The 13,376-nt window shown below is 42.0% G+C and overlaps 1 protein-coding gene across 4 annotated transcripts in view; it reads right to left on the bottom strand.

Moving 5' to 3' along the window:
- The window catches only part of rtkna (rhotekin a), a 53,938-nt gene that overhangs the window by 18,429 nt on the left and 22,133 nt on the right, over positions 1-13,376 (bottom strand). Inside the window, exon 1 of one of the 4 annotated variants that reach the window (XM_084946766.1) lies at positions 7,406-7,929. The exons of the other annotated variants lie outside the window; for them this stretch is intronic. Coding sequence (XP_084802892.1) covers positions 7,406-7,432 — 27 coding nt within the window. The 5' untranslated portion in view covers positions 7,433-7,929. Of the gene's footprint in view, positions 1-7,405; positions 7,930-13,376 lie in introns of those variants that run through there. 4 annotated transcript variants of the gene reach the window in all.

The raw sequence follows: 13,376 nt of genomic DNA, 5'->3' as shown, positions 1-13,376 counted from the left end.
TCACACAGTTTCCAGACCAGACTCGTAAATAACCGCGGGCTGGAAAAACAGATACACATTCATCACGCGGGGTACTTTGTTATGAATATCGGCAGCACAAGAACACTAATAACAGCAGCACCCCCTCCTGCTTCTCTTCTATTTCACTTCATCAGGACCAGAGGGAACAAAGCGGGGCGCATTCAAAACACGAAATAATGCCATGTCCCGACACAAATGAGCGGATTGTAAATCCGTTTAGATTCACAAGCCCAAATCTAAAAGCAGTGCTACAAAAACATTACGAAAAAACTTCTGTAAGAAATGTTAGGGTAATAATCATATTCTTGGGTAGTGCTTCAATAAAATGAAGAAAACACAATCTGCATATTTAGAATTAGGAGAATTAGGGGACAGACCAAGCAGCCTTCTTCCCGATCAAACAGTCACAGAGGAACCCTAATGATAGTAATTGGCTGACTGAACTGTCTGGCAGCTGCAGGAAGCAGTTAACAAATTACAAAAAAGCACACACACTCAGCAAAAATTGTAAGTGCATCAGGGACACCTTATCAACACAGCAAGTGTTGTGCACTGCATGTTGAAACAGCCACTGACTATTAAATTGACACATTATTATTAACCGAGCTGGCTTTTCCTGTAAACCAAAGACCCGGGCAGAGAACGAGAAAAAAAGGGGGTTGGAAAGAGGAATTGGTTTGACGCAGGTCTTTTTATGCAAATGATCAAAGACCACTCTGATGTCTTTCAACGAGAGGCCTCTGCCAGTACATATCGAAGTGGGGTGATACAGGAAAAGGGATTTAATCCCTTTAACAGACCCACATGAGACAAAAGAAAAAAGAACGACGTGACATTTTAATCCGCACCGTGCAGGAATTTTTCATGTGTTTTCAGAGCCTGTTCGTTTCCCATCACTTAGCGCTCAAGCTAATATATGGCTGTGAAGGGCCTGAGCGAGGAAGGTGACACAACTCTTTCCCTTGAAAAACATTCATCTGAATCTCCTAAGAACTTTGGCGTGTGCGTGCACATTTGTTATGCTGACTGATGGCTCTCAGAATGACACATTACCTCACACCCCGGATGGGTGTGGGAAAAGGAGGAGGACGCAAGGACAGGACGTAGATGTGATGCTCACATTTTCAGGTTGACAGGCTAAAATATTTGCCCTCATTTTTCACGTTTGCTTTGTCTGGTCAACAGTATTACATGATTTACTTGGATCGGGTGTTTCGTTTTTTCAACCTTTCTGCGACGCCCTTCAGTCTGTCATGAGATGGAAATATTGTGTGGCTGTAATGTTTATGAGGTCACAGGATGGAGTATTAATCTGGGGGTGGGGGTGGGGGGGGCACTGGGACAAATGGCAAATGAGGAGCAGCTTAAAGGCACAAAGGGAGAGTTTAGAAGGCCAAGAGGTCACAGTAGCAGGTTACTGAAAGAGAGAGGCACCTCCTGCTGGGTCCCATACCATTAAGCTTCTTTTCATCCTCAGCGTGGGTGAAGGGTGACTAGTTATCTCACTATTAGAAACCAATCAAAACACTCGAAGTGAATTGTGAAGCTCTCATTAGCTGCCTTTTGCAAATCCCTCGAGTTTCAACAACCTTGCACATTTTTGGAGATACACACTCAGTAATCCAGAGCTTTCCTTCTCTGAATCAGGACGAGGAAATCTGGGCTAATTAGCTCAGCTGGCCTAACTAGCATTTAAGCCTGATAAACACTCCCCCCTGTTGTCTTGCGCTCTCTTTCCTGTACAGCAGACACGCACGGGGTGATTCAGTTGAGTTTTATGCATGCGGGGCCAAGACCATACTAATGTGGGTAAATCTGAAAAGTGAATGCTTCTAGCCCTCCACTTATTTAGACTATATGCCTGCATGTGTATATAATCTCATGCGCCTGGCCCATGTGAGATCCGATGTAGGGGAGGTGATACTTTTTATTCGCCACATAGGTTTTATAAACTAGAAAGATAAAGAAGGCAGAACAAATGTGTCCTCCCGTATTTGTGTATGTGTGTCCGTGAACCACTATCGACGAGCAAGAGCTCTGAAATGAGTTCATTATAATATTCATGAAGCTGCTGGATTACTGAGCTGACTTAGAGAAGAACTAGATATCACTACACTGACCCTGGCTCTTTGCCCTGAGGGTGAAATGACCAAAAAAAGGGGACAGATGAGGCTGGAAGCTGTGTGTGCATGTGTCAGTGTGCAGGGGCTGACTCTAGCTTTTAAGATGATAAAAATAGGCATTATGATCTACCTGCCTTTACTATCTACTGTAATATGTAAATAAATAGGTTATGTTGTGAGGTATCCTTAATTAACAGCATTCTGAAAGAGCCACACTCCAAGATCCAAACGCTAAGGGAGGTATCACAGATAGTAAAAGCAGTATTTGTTTCAGTGGCTTGATTAATGAAAGTCATATCAATGTCATGGGAAACACATGTAAAGTGAGAGCCACTTACAGTCCACGAGCCTGCCTGTGCGCCACTTTACAGCACTTACAGTCTGCTCTGGTTTCTAATGGTCCACATTAACCCTTGGAGTCTCCCTGTGCATGTGTGCACACAAATGTGTGTCAGTTTAGTGACAGACAGTGAGAAAATGAGTCGGGAAGGCAAGAAGGCGGATAAGGGCAACTGAGATTGAAAAGCGAAAAGAACAAGAGCACGAGGAGCATAATTAATCGCGGCAAATGCGCGCGTGTCCGCGTGCGCTTCTTATCTCTGCCGTACAGAACATCTTCAACAGACTAGTGGTGATGGCGAGGTGTTCGTATTTACATCCATCCACGTAGTGGAAAAACTCAGTCATTTACTCAAGCATTTATCTTCAGAGAGAGAATCCACAAGGAGACAGACAATTCGACAATTTATTTAGCTTGAACAGAACATTGTACGGCCTTTTTCTGCTGACATGTAAATCTACTGGAAGTAAACGCACGCTGAAACGCACACACACAAGTCAGGCTGGACTGTGTTTCCCAGGCTCCTACATTAGTGCTCACGTTGAATCCCATTTGTCCTCACATCCTGTCAGCAGGCATTTATCTGGAAAGGTTAGGTGCACTATTCTCAATGTGCACAGACAATTCAGAAACATTTTAGCTCACTTGAAACTGATAATAATGATGAATATTTATATGGTGCTTTTCCAGTCTTATTGACATCACAGAGTGCATGCTGCAAGGTACAGTCACACATTCTTATACACACATAATGAGGTGGGGATCAGACCACTACTCAGAGGACAACCTGCTCTACATCATGAGCCACAGCTGCCAGAAAAAGAGGACGTGGCCACGCTCACTGCTTAAAGACCTTTGATAAAATACCGGACAGCCACTTGTGCTGGTATTCATCCAAGTTAAAGAAGAAGTGATGGAAGTTCCTTAGTAAGCACTGCAATTGGTTTCAACTGTAAATTGCTCACAGATCTCCATCTGAGAAAGGTTTCCTGTCTTGTTTAGAGTAAAATATGGTTTTAAACACTGAAACGTAAACATTAACTTGATAATTCAAACTTAGGGAACATGCTTGGCTATTGGCCCAGTATATCTAAAAATATCAGAACTGGTTAAGCTGTAAAAAGACAGAGGTCACAGGTCACTCACTGCTCAAGGCTAAAGTATTTATGGAGGCTTTACTCCAGTCCACAGAAACCCTCGTACAGAGAGACAAATACATGCATTTAAATACATTACACAGCTGATAGTAGCAGGACATTTCAAAATTAGTAAGCATGTGTGCCCATCCTTTTTCCATATTACTTGCTGAGCAAAATCCAATATTTTCTATCCTCTGTCACATGTGTGAGGCTCCCCATACATCGTGAGCAGCACGATGTATGGGGAGAATGTGTTTACTTTTTGTGAGCAAGGGAGTCTAAATCTTTCATATTATTATTACTATCGATTCTATACAGCTGTGCTAGCATTTCATCAGAGGCTCATGGGAACGGGATGAAAGATGGATTATCCATCGCATGTGATCTCCACATATCTATTGTGTATGCTTGTGCTCATTTTGCCGTCCCATCAGCACCACAAGAGCAATTCCTCTGAGCAAACATAACCAAAGAGTTGACTGACTGCGTAGATGCAGAGAAAAAAGAAGACAAACAAACCTGATAAGACAAGCTCGTCCTCTCATGAATCATCAAGCTCTCGTTCTCAACTTAGTTAAGTGACCTCTGTGTACATGTATCTGTGAGCATCACCATTTCGCTATGAGGCTCCGTACACAGTAAGCTGCCATTTTGCACCTTCAGGTACATAATTTATACCTGGTTATGGTATGTCATTAGTGAGCTATAATGGTGAAAGCAAACTGCTGCTCTACTGAAAACATGCTGCCTCTGCATAAAAGACAGACAGGCTGTATTTGCTCAGAATATTGAGCTTCTCTCATACTCTAAGGGGGAAAAAAGATCAATTAATTGGCTACAAGCTGTTATTATATTGGCATATGAAAATCCATTGGTTTACCTCTAGTAGCAGGAAGAAGATGGCCTGTCAGGTAGGGATGTGTAAACGGCTGACAGATCAGCATCTGTTTCCTTAGACAGACGTGATAGATGGACGTGGATTGGGCCTGACGCTGATCCACTTGTCTGATGAGCTTGTCTGATGAGCTGTCTGGGATTTAGCTCTTTCCCCAATGACCATCAATCCTCTGACAATCTCTTTCTGCATCGTGTGGTTATCACCCTTCCTTAATTGTCTGTCTCTTTGTTTACCTGCCTTACTTATGATTGTCCATCACACTTGTCCTCATCTACTTCATCTGCATGATCACACTGAACCACCTGTCTATTGTGTAACAAAAATACACGCCTTCCAATGTGATGCTTAGACTACACGGGTAAGTCACTGTGGATCAATCTAGTCTGATCTATTTTCTTGCGTTTGCCTCTTCTTCTTTCATTCTGGGGCACTTGTGAAGAAATTAAATTTGGAATGAAACTTACTAAGAGAGTGCTGCCATGGCATGTTGAGCCAGTTTTAGAAGTTGCTTTGTTTAGCGTTCGTTTGGGCAATGAAGCCAGAATGCGAAAGCCAGAGAGGAGGACTGAAGCTGGCAAGAAGACTGTGGGAAAGTAAGAAACCCCGGGAGAGAGAGAAAGGGTGTATATGAATGAGTTGGAGTTAAAAGATCTATAATTGGGTGGGCGGCAAGGCAATATTGTGGTGGAGTACGGTATAAGTGGCTCATTTTTCTTACAATTTCTTGGACAAGAAGCTCAATGAGAGAGGTTTACTCTCTCTCTCTCACACACACACACACACACACACACACACACACACACACACACACAGACACACACACACTACTCCACAACTGCTGTCGTACTATGGAGTACACAGAGTAATGGGCTGCAGTTCCCCCCTGTGTTTCTCTCTTGCAGCCTCACCTCCTATAGCGAAAAAGCAATGGACAATATCAGCACTGGAAACCGAATGACCTCTACTGCAGGCGCACAGCAATCCAGAGACAGGCCAGCAAGGAAATAACACGTGACTGCAAAGGTGAATGAGGACTGGGGAGGGAAGTGGAAAAGGAAAGGCAGGCAGATACAACCAGAAGAGACACTGGAGATTCACATCTCGATAGAGACAGCGAGAGAGGGAGATATAGAAGGCTGTGGACAGGCAGAGATTTGACTGCAGAGAGCTCCTCTGCAGTAAGTGGTTATTGATCGTAAGACAAGGGCCCAAAGATTCCTCGGCTAGGGAAATCGCACAGGATGCTGAATTTTTTCCTCCTTGTATAAGAGCAAAGGCGCTGAAAAGCACAACACGATATGCACTTCAAAGCAAGAAGAATCTGTTTAAGATCAGCATATAAAACTGTACATCAAATAGCAACATCCATAAAAGATTAACAACATTATTTACAACATTAATAACAATAATGAAACAATCAGCATGAACTCTGTGCATTGACGGTGCCACGTGGGCACTAAGGAAGAACTCTGACATATCTGTGACCTTTTCAGTGCTAATGATCAGAGATGGCTGTGGCTGTAACAGTAGTCAGGACAAAATGAACACATACTGCTTTGAGCTTTATATGCACTGCGTGTGCACAGACACACACAGAAGGATGTCAAGAGTGGACAGATCACATCGGTCTTGTTCTTTCAATCCAGATATCAGTGATGCAGGTGACCTTTGAAATGAAAATCTAAACACACTCTCTCTCTCTCACACACACACACACACACACACACACACACACACACACACACACACACACACACACACACACACACACACACACACACACACACACACAGAGACAAAAGGAAGCAACTTTTCATGTAACCAAAGTGAGGCCATGAAGAGAGAACAATGCCTCTATTTTGTTGATCCATACATTGACATCAAGTGGTCTTACCAGTCTGAGTGTGCCTGTCAGGCACACTCAGGCTCTCTGTACTTAAAGTATAGTATACTGAGAAAAGCTTTTTTGGTACTTATACTCCATGTGTTATTTTATTTTCCCTGTGGCTTAGTCTGTGTGGAAAGCATGGTGAACTAAAACAGAAATTATATATACATTATATATAAATATATATATATACTGTGTATGGCATGGAGTCCACACCAGTCTTTTTTTTTACAGAGATGTGAAAACATTCACATGTGAGGGCATTCTCAAAGCCCATGTTAAGTTTGTAAGTGTGGCTAATTCTGTCCTGCCAACTCGAGCCATTCAGGAAAGATTTGTTCACAAGTGAAGGGAAAGGTTGATGACTGGGAGAAGTAAGTCATTACTGCAGTCAGTCTCACAGTTGTCACGTTTCTCTCACTCTGAGCTGGGTGATGCCACTGTGCTGCCACAATAATAAATTGAGTTGCCAGCCTTAGTAATAGTACACACAGTATCATTATACAAAAAAACCCCAAATAAAAACAAGTGATGTATTGCTTTTACTAATGAACAGGTCATTGAGCCCTTGGGAAATGTTATTTTAATAATAACTGTTCCCATGGCCGAACGCCTACCAGTTATGGACTTGTAGCACAATCTTATGATCACTTGTAAACTTCTACTTACTGCCAATCACTGTTTACTTTGGTACATACAGTGTTTATTATTTCAATATTCTTCAACACGTTTAAAATCATGGCACCAGAAAGAGCGATGTTGGAAAAGTTGTGATTTTAACAAAAAAAAAAACAGCTTATTGATTCAAGCTCATTCGATATTCTGATGGCATTCTGGCAGAGTAAACACCACGTTATCAACACGGGCTTCTTCTTTAGGGCTCGTGTACGATCATGTGGGTCAAGCCAGAGTGTAACTGGGCTATACAAACAACAATTTCAATTCCATCGCAATCGCTGTCAGCCTTTCCACAGTAAGCAAAACAGCGAACCTTACCCTTTGATTCTTTGAGTTATTCATCATAACCAAAGAGAAGCACTCCGCTCTTCTCCAACTCTCCAAACTGGAAGCACGGGGGCTTTACGCAACAGCAGGGTCCGTTCAGCGTCTTGCACACGCACAACGTGAAAGACCTCAACTCAGTTTTTCCCTTTGAGGGACCTCCATTTATGGGCAAGATGAAATATCCACTGAAAAGCCGAAAATAGGTACCGCTAATTGGCTTTGGAAGTTTTAAGGATCCGCGCAGAAACCACAAAGCTCGCTGGTTTTGGGGGGAGAACGAATGGCGGTCATATGTTTGAGCCCGTCTGCGCCGTCTTCATTCCCGTCACCGTCTTCATTGTCGCTGTCCGAGTAGCTCCGCTGCTCCAGTCGGGACTCGCGCACACACACACACACAACATCACCAGCACAAGGGAAGGATGAAGACTGACCGGCTGATGGACCAACCGAGAGCCGCTTCTGAGGAGGCGGGGGTGTGTGTGTCTGTGTGTGTAGCTGCGCGCAGAGAAAAGTGAACTGTCATTTTAAACCTCCGCGGGTCCCTTGGGAGCAGCATCACAAGGACACTGCCATGGGGTAATGACAAAAAACGACTTCCGTATTTGCCCCCACCAAAAAAATAAAAATAAAAAATGATTGCGGGAATTTCAATTATTATAAATGACTTGTTGGCCTATAAGCTGTTGGCTTGTAATAATAATAATATATATATATATATATATATATATATATATAAATAAATCTGTCAGACATATCTCTAAAAAAAACTGTTCAGCAGTTTGTTGTCATGAAATACAGAGGCCTCTACGCAGACACGTATTTCTTTTCCAGTGGGACTCTTCCAAAATCTTACAAAATATTTAGGACTAACTGACAAGAGCAGGATTTTTTGGCATCTCCAAATTTGGCCAAAAGTTAAAGTGGGTTGTAAGTGTGTTCGTAAAATCTAACGTGGCTGCTTTGTGCCTGCACCGCCTACACTGTGGCAAATAGATTTTTTCTCTTTTAAGTTATGACTCAACTTTTTTTTTTTTCACAGGCACTGTCAATATGCTGTTTTAGACTGTTGCACACCACAGACAAAACATCCATCTTCTCTCATGTCCTTGCTTCAGCAATTCAAATAGTGAGTGGTTATAAGAGTCAGGATACATTAATAACAGATTTTTCAAGAAAGCAGAATAAAGGAAAAAGTCACACAAATCGTTTGTTTTATTATATGAACTGCTTGCAAACATTTCGGGGGCACAAAACTGCTGCTGCAAAACCTCCACAGAGCTGAGACATACTGACAAATGCAGCTTTTTTAGTTCAGCATATAAATGGAATGAATTTCATTTATATGCAGCAGGTCACTCTCTGATAAGAGGCACAGTCACATTTATGTATGCTATTAGAACATTATGCAATACTATTTAGTATTAAAAAATAATGTACTACAGGCACTCTACTACTAGCATACTATAAATTATTGCACTAATGAGCTGCTTAATCTTAACTGTAGCTTGAATTTTTCAATAAAGGCATCACAATGTTGATAAAATAACATCAGCTGGCAGCCAACACAAGTAGACATGCATGTGTAACTCCACTGACAGAGCAACTTATTAATTTGGACAAACAAAAAAAAAATAAAAATGTGTGGTTCTCCCTCTGCATTTTGTCTTTGCATGCCTGCCACTACCTTTGCTCATTGCTTAACCCATGCAGGCACTCTGGGAAGTTGTGGAGCAGCAGAGCGCATCACCTTGTCAGCTGATGATATATGAGAGTGATTTGTGGGCAGACGGAAATGGAAAACACAGATGAGTCCAGCCAGAATTAGGTGTGGGAATAAAGCAAGGGGTGAGGGTGCATCGGCTAACTACTGAGTTAGGCTCCAGGAAATCCACGCTGCTAAACTAATAATAGAGCGTTCAGGATGTTTTGTATTTGTTAAAACACAAGGAGGATATTATGAAACTGTATATCTGCAGGAAATAAACAGAGATCACCAAAAGTGGCCCTAGTTTTGTTTTAATATTTTCTGAGATGCCAGTGCAGTGGATTGGATACAGTCTCAGGGAAAGAAGACAAAAAAAAACGCAGTTGTTTTGTTATGTGTTATTTGTGGGAGGGCTGAGAAGTGGAATGAGGCATGCAGTCAGAAGATGCAGCAGATGACATGTAGGAGGATTGGGATGGAGGAAGAGAGAGTCAGTCTGTGGGCAGTCTTGGCTAATAGCAATAGAGCAACAAAGTCCATTCCAACAGGGCAATGATGCATCTGTGCATCTGGATGGGGGGGACTACAGCTCTTTAGCTCTAGCTGAGGACATTTGCTGTGGGAGCAGAGGACACCCCCACAAAAGCCGAATGCACCACGTACCAAACAAATATGCGACCATACCCATACTGTACTTAAAATTTGCCTCCAGTCCTCTCATCTCTCTGTGAGTTTAGTCTTGTGCAACAAAAACAAGATGAGCCTTGATAGCATAACACTCAGAGCTGTAAATATCCCACAGTTAATCAGATTACGATTTAATCAGCAACTAGCTGTGACAGGAGCCAGCCATAAAAGTTGCTGTCTGGGGCAAATTTTCACTCGCAGTTGAAAGGGAACAACAAGCATGAGTACCAGCACCAAAACGATGCAAAGATTTAACACATAAAAGAAAAAACAATTAAGAAAAAGGTTAAACTGTGCATGTTTAGCAAATGGCAGTACATACACTGAGTATGGCAAAAGATAGGATGCTCACAGGGTCAGGTTCAGCTTTCTAATGTTGCATAACTCAGACGGACCAGCCGAATGAATGATAGCATTTGTGTCATTACGCTGCATTTCACAGGATGAGAGGAAATTCCTCGAGCCAGACTGGCCTCCTCAGCTCTCTCCCTCTGTGATTCAAGCACTTCCTATTGACTCTATAACAACAGCCCTCATCCCCAAACAAGTATTTCCCTTCCTTTCTGCCGCTACTGTATGTCCTCAAGCTCCTTTCCTTTCTGCCGAGAGCCTTTTATAATCGTGCATCTAATTATAGAGCATTTTTCTGGACGGTCTCGGATTGATTTGTAATCTTTTCATCAGCTTGAACTAGAATGAAATCTTAATTACAATCATGGCTTAAAGGAGGGATAGTATATGAAAAACAAAAAAGGATATTAAATGATGGTTGAGGCAGTTTTACATAGACTAACCCACAGCATCCAACCCCATGAATAAGCTCTGATTTCTTTATTGCAAGGTACCAGTAGTCACAATAAAAAAAAAGTAAGTTATTAGTAAGTTAGATGATTGTTTGCTTTACTGTGTCACAGTCCTTATAGTCTATCATTTACCCAAATACTACTGTTTGTGTAGCTTAAATTAAACTGTAGCATACACAACTTTGAAATAAAAGAAAGAAGTTGGTTAACTGTAAATTAACCAACTTCTGTTTTCAAGATGGTGAGCCTACAAGACCCCTGCTGGCCTTAAGAGAACATGACAACCTCTAGAGACAAACGGGGTCATTGATCTACTCCCAGTGTCAGGCTGCCTCAGGCACTGTATGGCTGTATGAAAGTTGTCTAACCTTTAGATAGCGCTGAGAGTAGACTAGACTCTGATAAAAGAATACATAACATAATACTCTTAAGTTTTTTGAGAACTTTACATGTTCAGTGTGATATTTTTCTTTCCTGAAAAACCTGATAGATATATATAGAGTCAGACATATGCTTTCACATAAATGCCAGATGTAGACCAAATATATATAAATTAAAGCTGCATATATGCAAATTGATATTTCATTTCCTTTTCTTAATTTGTCAGAAATTTCAAAAGACACAGATAAAATGACAGGTGGCATTTATTCATCTTTCATGACTGTGTATCTTAAATACAGCTGTAACAATTATTAGGAGCTTCAGCAGCCTGTAAATCTGAGTTATATAAAATGTTATTTAAATTATTATTTTGTTAAAGACACAAAAATATCGACCCTGACATTCATTATCACTAAAACACCAGAAATCTAACAGCCAGCATGATAAAACACAATGCCTGGAATATTATGCAAGTTGCATCAACAGTGATCACATTCAGTTATATATACACTCGCTGTCAATCTTCATGGATTTCACAGCTTTGGTCACCAACTGTGAGGACATCAGCTGTGTGTGTTGTTATGGGCCTAAAATAGTGCGTCAGTGAACTGACTCGTGTAGTTGTGTAATAACCCAGTGGCCGTCTGTGCATGGGGACGTGCTGACCCATGACACAGTGCTTCAGAAAAGACTGGTTTAGGCGGCGTCTTCAGCAGAGTTAACTATCTGTCTCAGCCAATAATACTGAGACATGCTTCTCTACAGAGCCAATAAGAATCCCTCTCCACCTTCTTAGTCCTGGTGAGGATAAGCTAGATTAACCTTTTCATCTCCTAAAGAAGATAAGATTGGAAACAGATATTGTGACATATGGAAACTCATTACCTGCCTATAACAACACACACAGCTGATGTCCTCACAGTTGGTGACCAAAGCCGTCCCTGTGACATCAGTGTCACTGTCCACAGTGAAGTGAGTTTAACATTGCAGTTAACTAAGAGGAACACTGTACCGCGGTACAACCTGTCAAGCATGGTGGTGGTAGCATGCTGGAAGCTTGCTGATGGCTACCAAAAGCATCTGGTCGAGGTGTGACGTGCTAAGTGACATTTAACAAAATATTAGTGCAAGTGTATGTATACATTTCACCCTGTGCAGATTAGAGAAAATCCCAAATAAATCCAACCGTGTGCACCCAATTTTGGTTTAAAGTCATTAAAAATGTATGCTGTGCAATCATTCACCCTAGAACAAGAATGGTTGAAAGAAATCATTAAAAGCCCCAAATTACCATAATATTCATGCCCATGATGAGCGGATGTAAAGCTTTGATCACGACTGTATGCATATGTGTACGTGTAAGCAGGAAAGAAAGAGATTAAAACCAAAGATTTTAGAACAACAGCTCCAGTCAAATTCATCCAGCAGGAGTATATACACCCATCCAACACACACACCCTCCTATTGTCACCCTGAGCTTTTGACCCCAACTACAAAACAGTAGCATGACATCATCTAGCTGGAGAGTTTCTTCCAGTGAGCTCATCATGATGAGACACTGTGCTTTTTTTTTGGATCTAGTAGAGTTTGTGTGGGACGTGGCTGGGGGAGGCATACAGTTCCGCCATGCCAATCAACACCCCTCTACCACAACAAGAGGCCCCATTCAGCAGCCTTGGCCCTCAGATCTACCTCAGTCTTAAGCCCCAGCTTCTGCTGTGACCCGCCTCCAAACCCTGGAATTCCCCTGTGCCTTTAGGTTTCCCTTTACAGCAGAGCCATTCATCGTCTACCCACAGAACCGAGACAAGTTGCATAAAACACAAGCTGGCCAGGTTGCTTTCTGTCATTTTACATTTGTATGAGTCAAACATTAACAATAAAGCAGCCAAGCCACAATCTATTATACTAGGTCTCACAGATGATGTGAAAATCAGAGTGCTAAATAGATCCCTCTTGTCCTTGATGAAGACAGAACTGTCAGATGGTCAGACAGCAGCTCTGCAAATGCTGACAGAGTTGTTCCACCTGCCAAACACAAGACACCCACCAGTGACACCGCTTCAGATGCATGCTGCAACTCAGTGGCAAAGCATCCTGCAGTTAGTAGTGATCCAATTAGGCACTTTGGACTGCTGTAGAAACACAGGGACACAAACTCATGCTGCTCCTGAATAGACATCTTTAAGGGTTGTATATTAGTGATGCTATTCATGCTTTCTGCAGGGGAATTCACACTGGGTAATGGATTGGTTTAATGGGGGTAACTGTTCATACTTGTTCTCCATCACTTTAAGCTTCCACCTGTTTGATGGAGCTCCTATTGCATGCAAGCAATTTTAAGACAATCAAAGATCAAAAAACAGCGATGCACACGATGGAGATA

This window comes from Perissodus microlepis, chromosome 12 (genome assembly GCF_051167445.1).
Source record: "Perissodus microlepis isolate ML-2025 ecotype Zambia chromosome 12, ASM5116744v1, whole genome shotgun sequence".
Classification (NCBI taxonomy): Eukaryota; Metazoa; Chordata; class Actinopteri; order Cichliformes; family Cichlidae; genus Perissodus; species Perissodus microlepis.
Note: the sequence above shows the minus strand (reverse complement) of the source record. Positions and strands in the feature narration are given on the sequence as shown.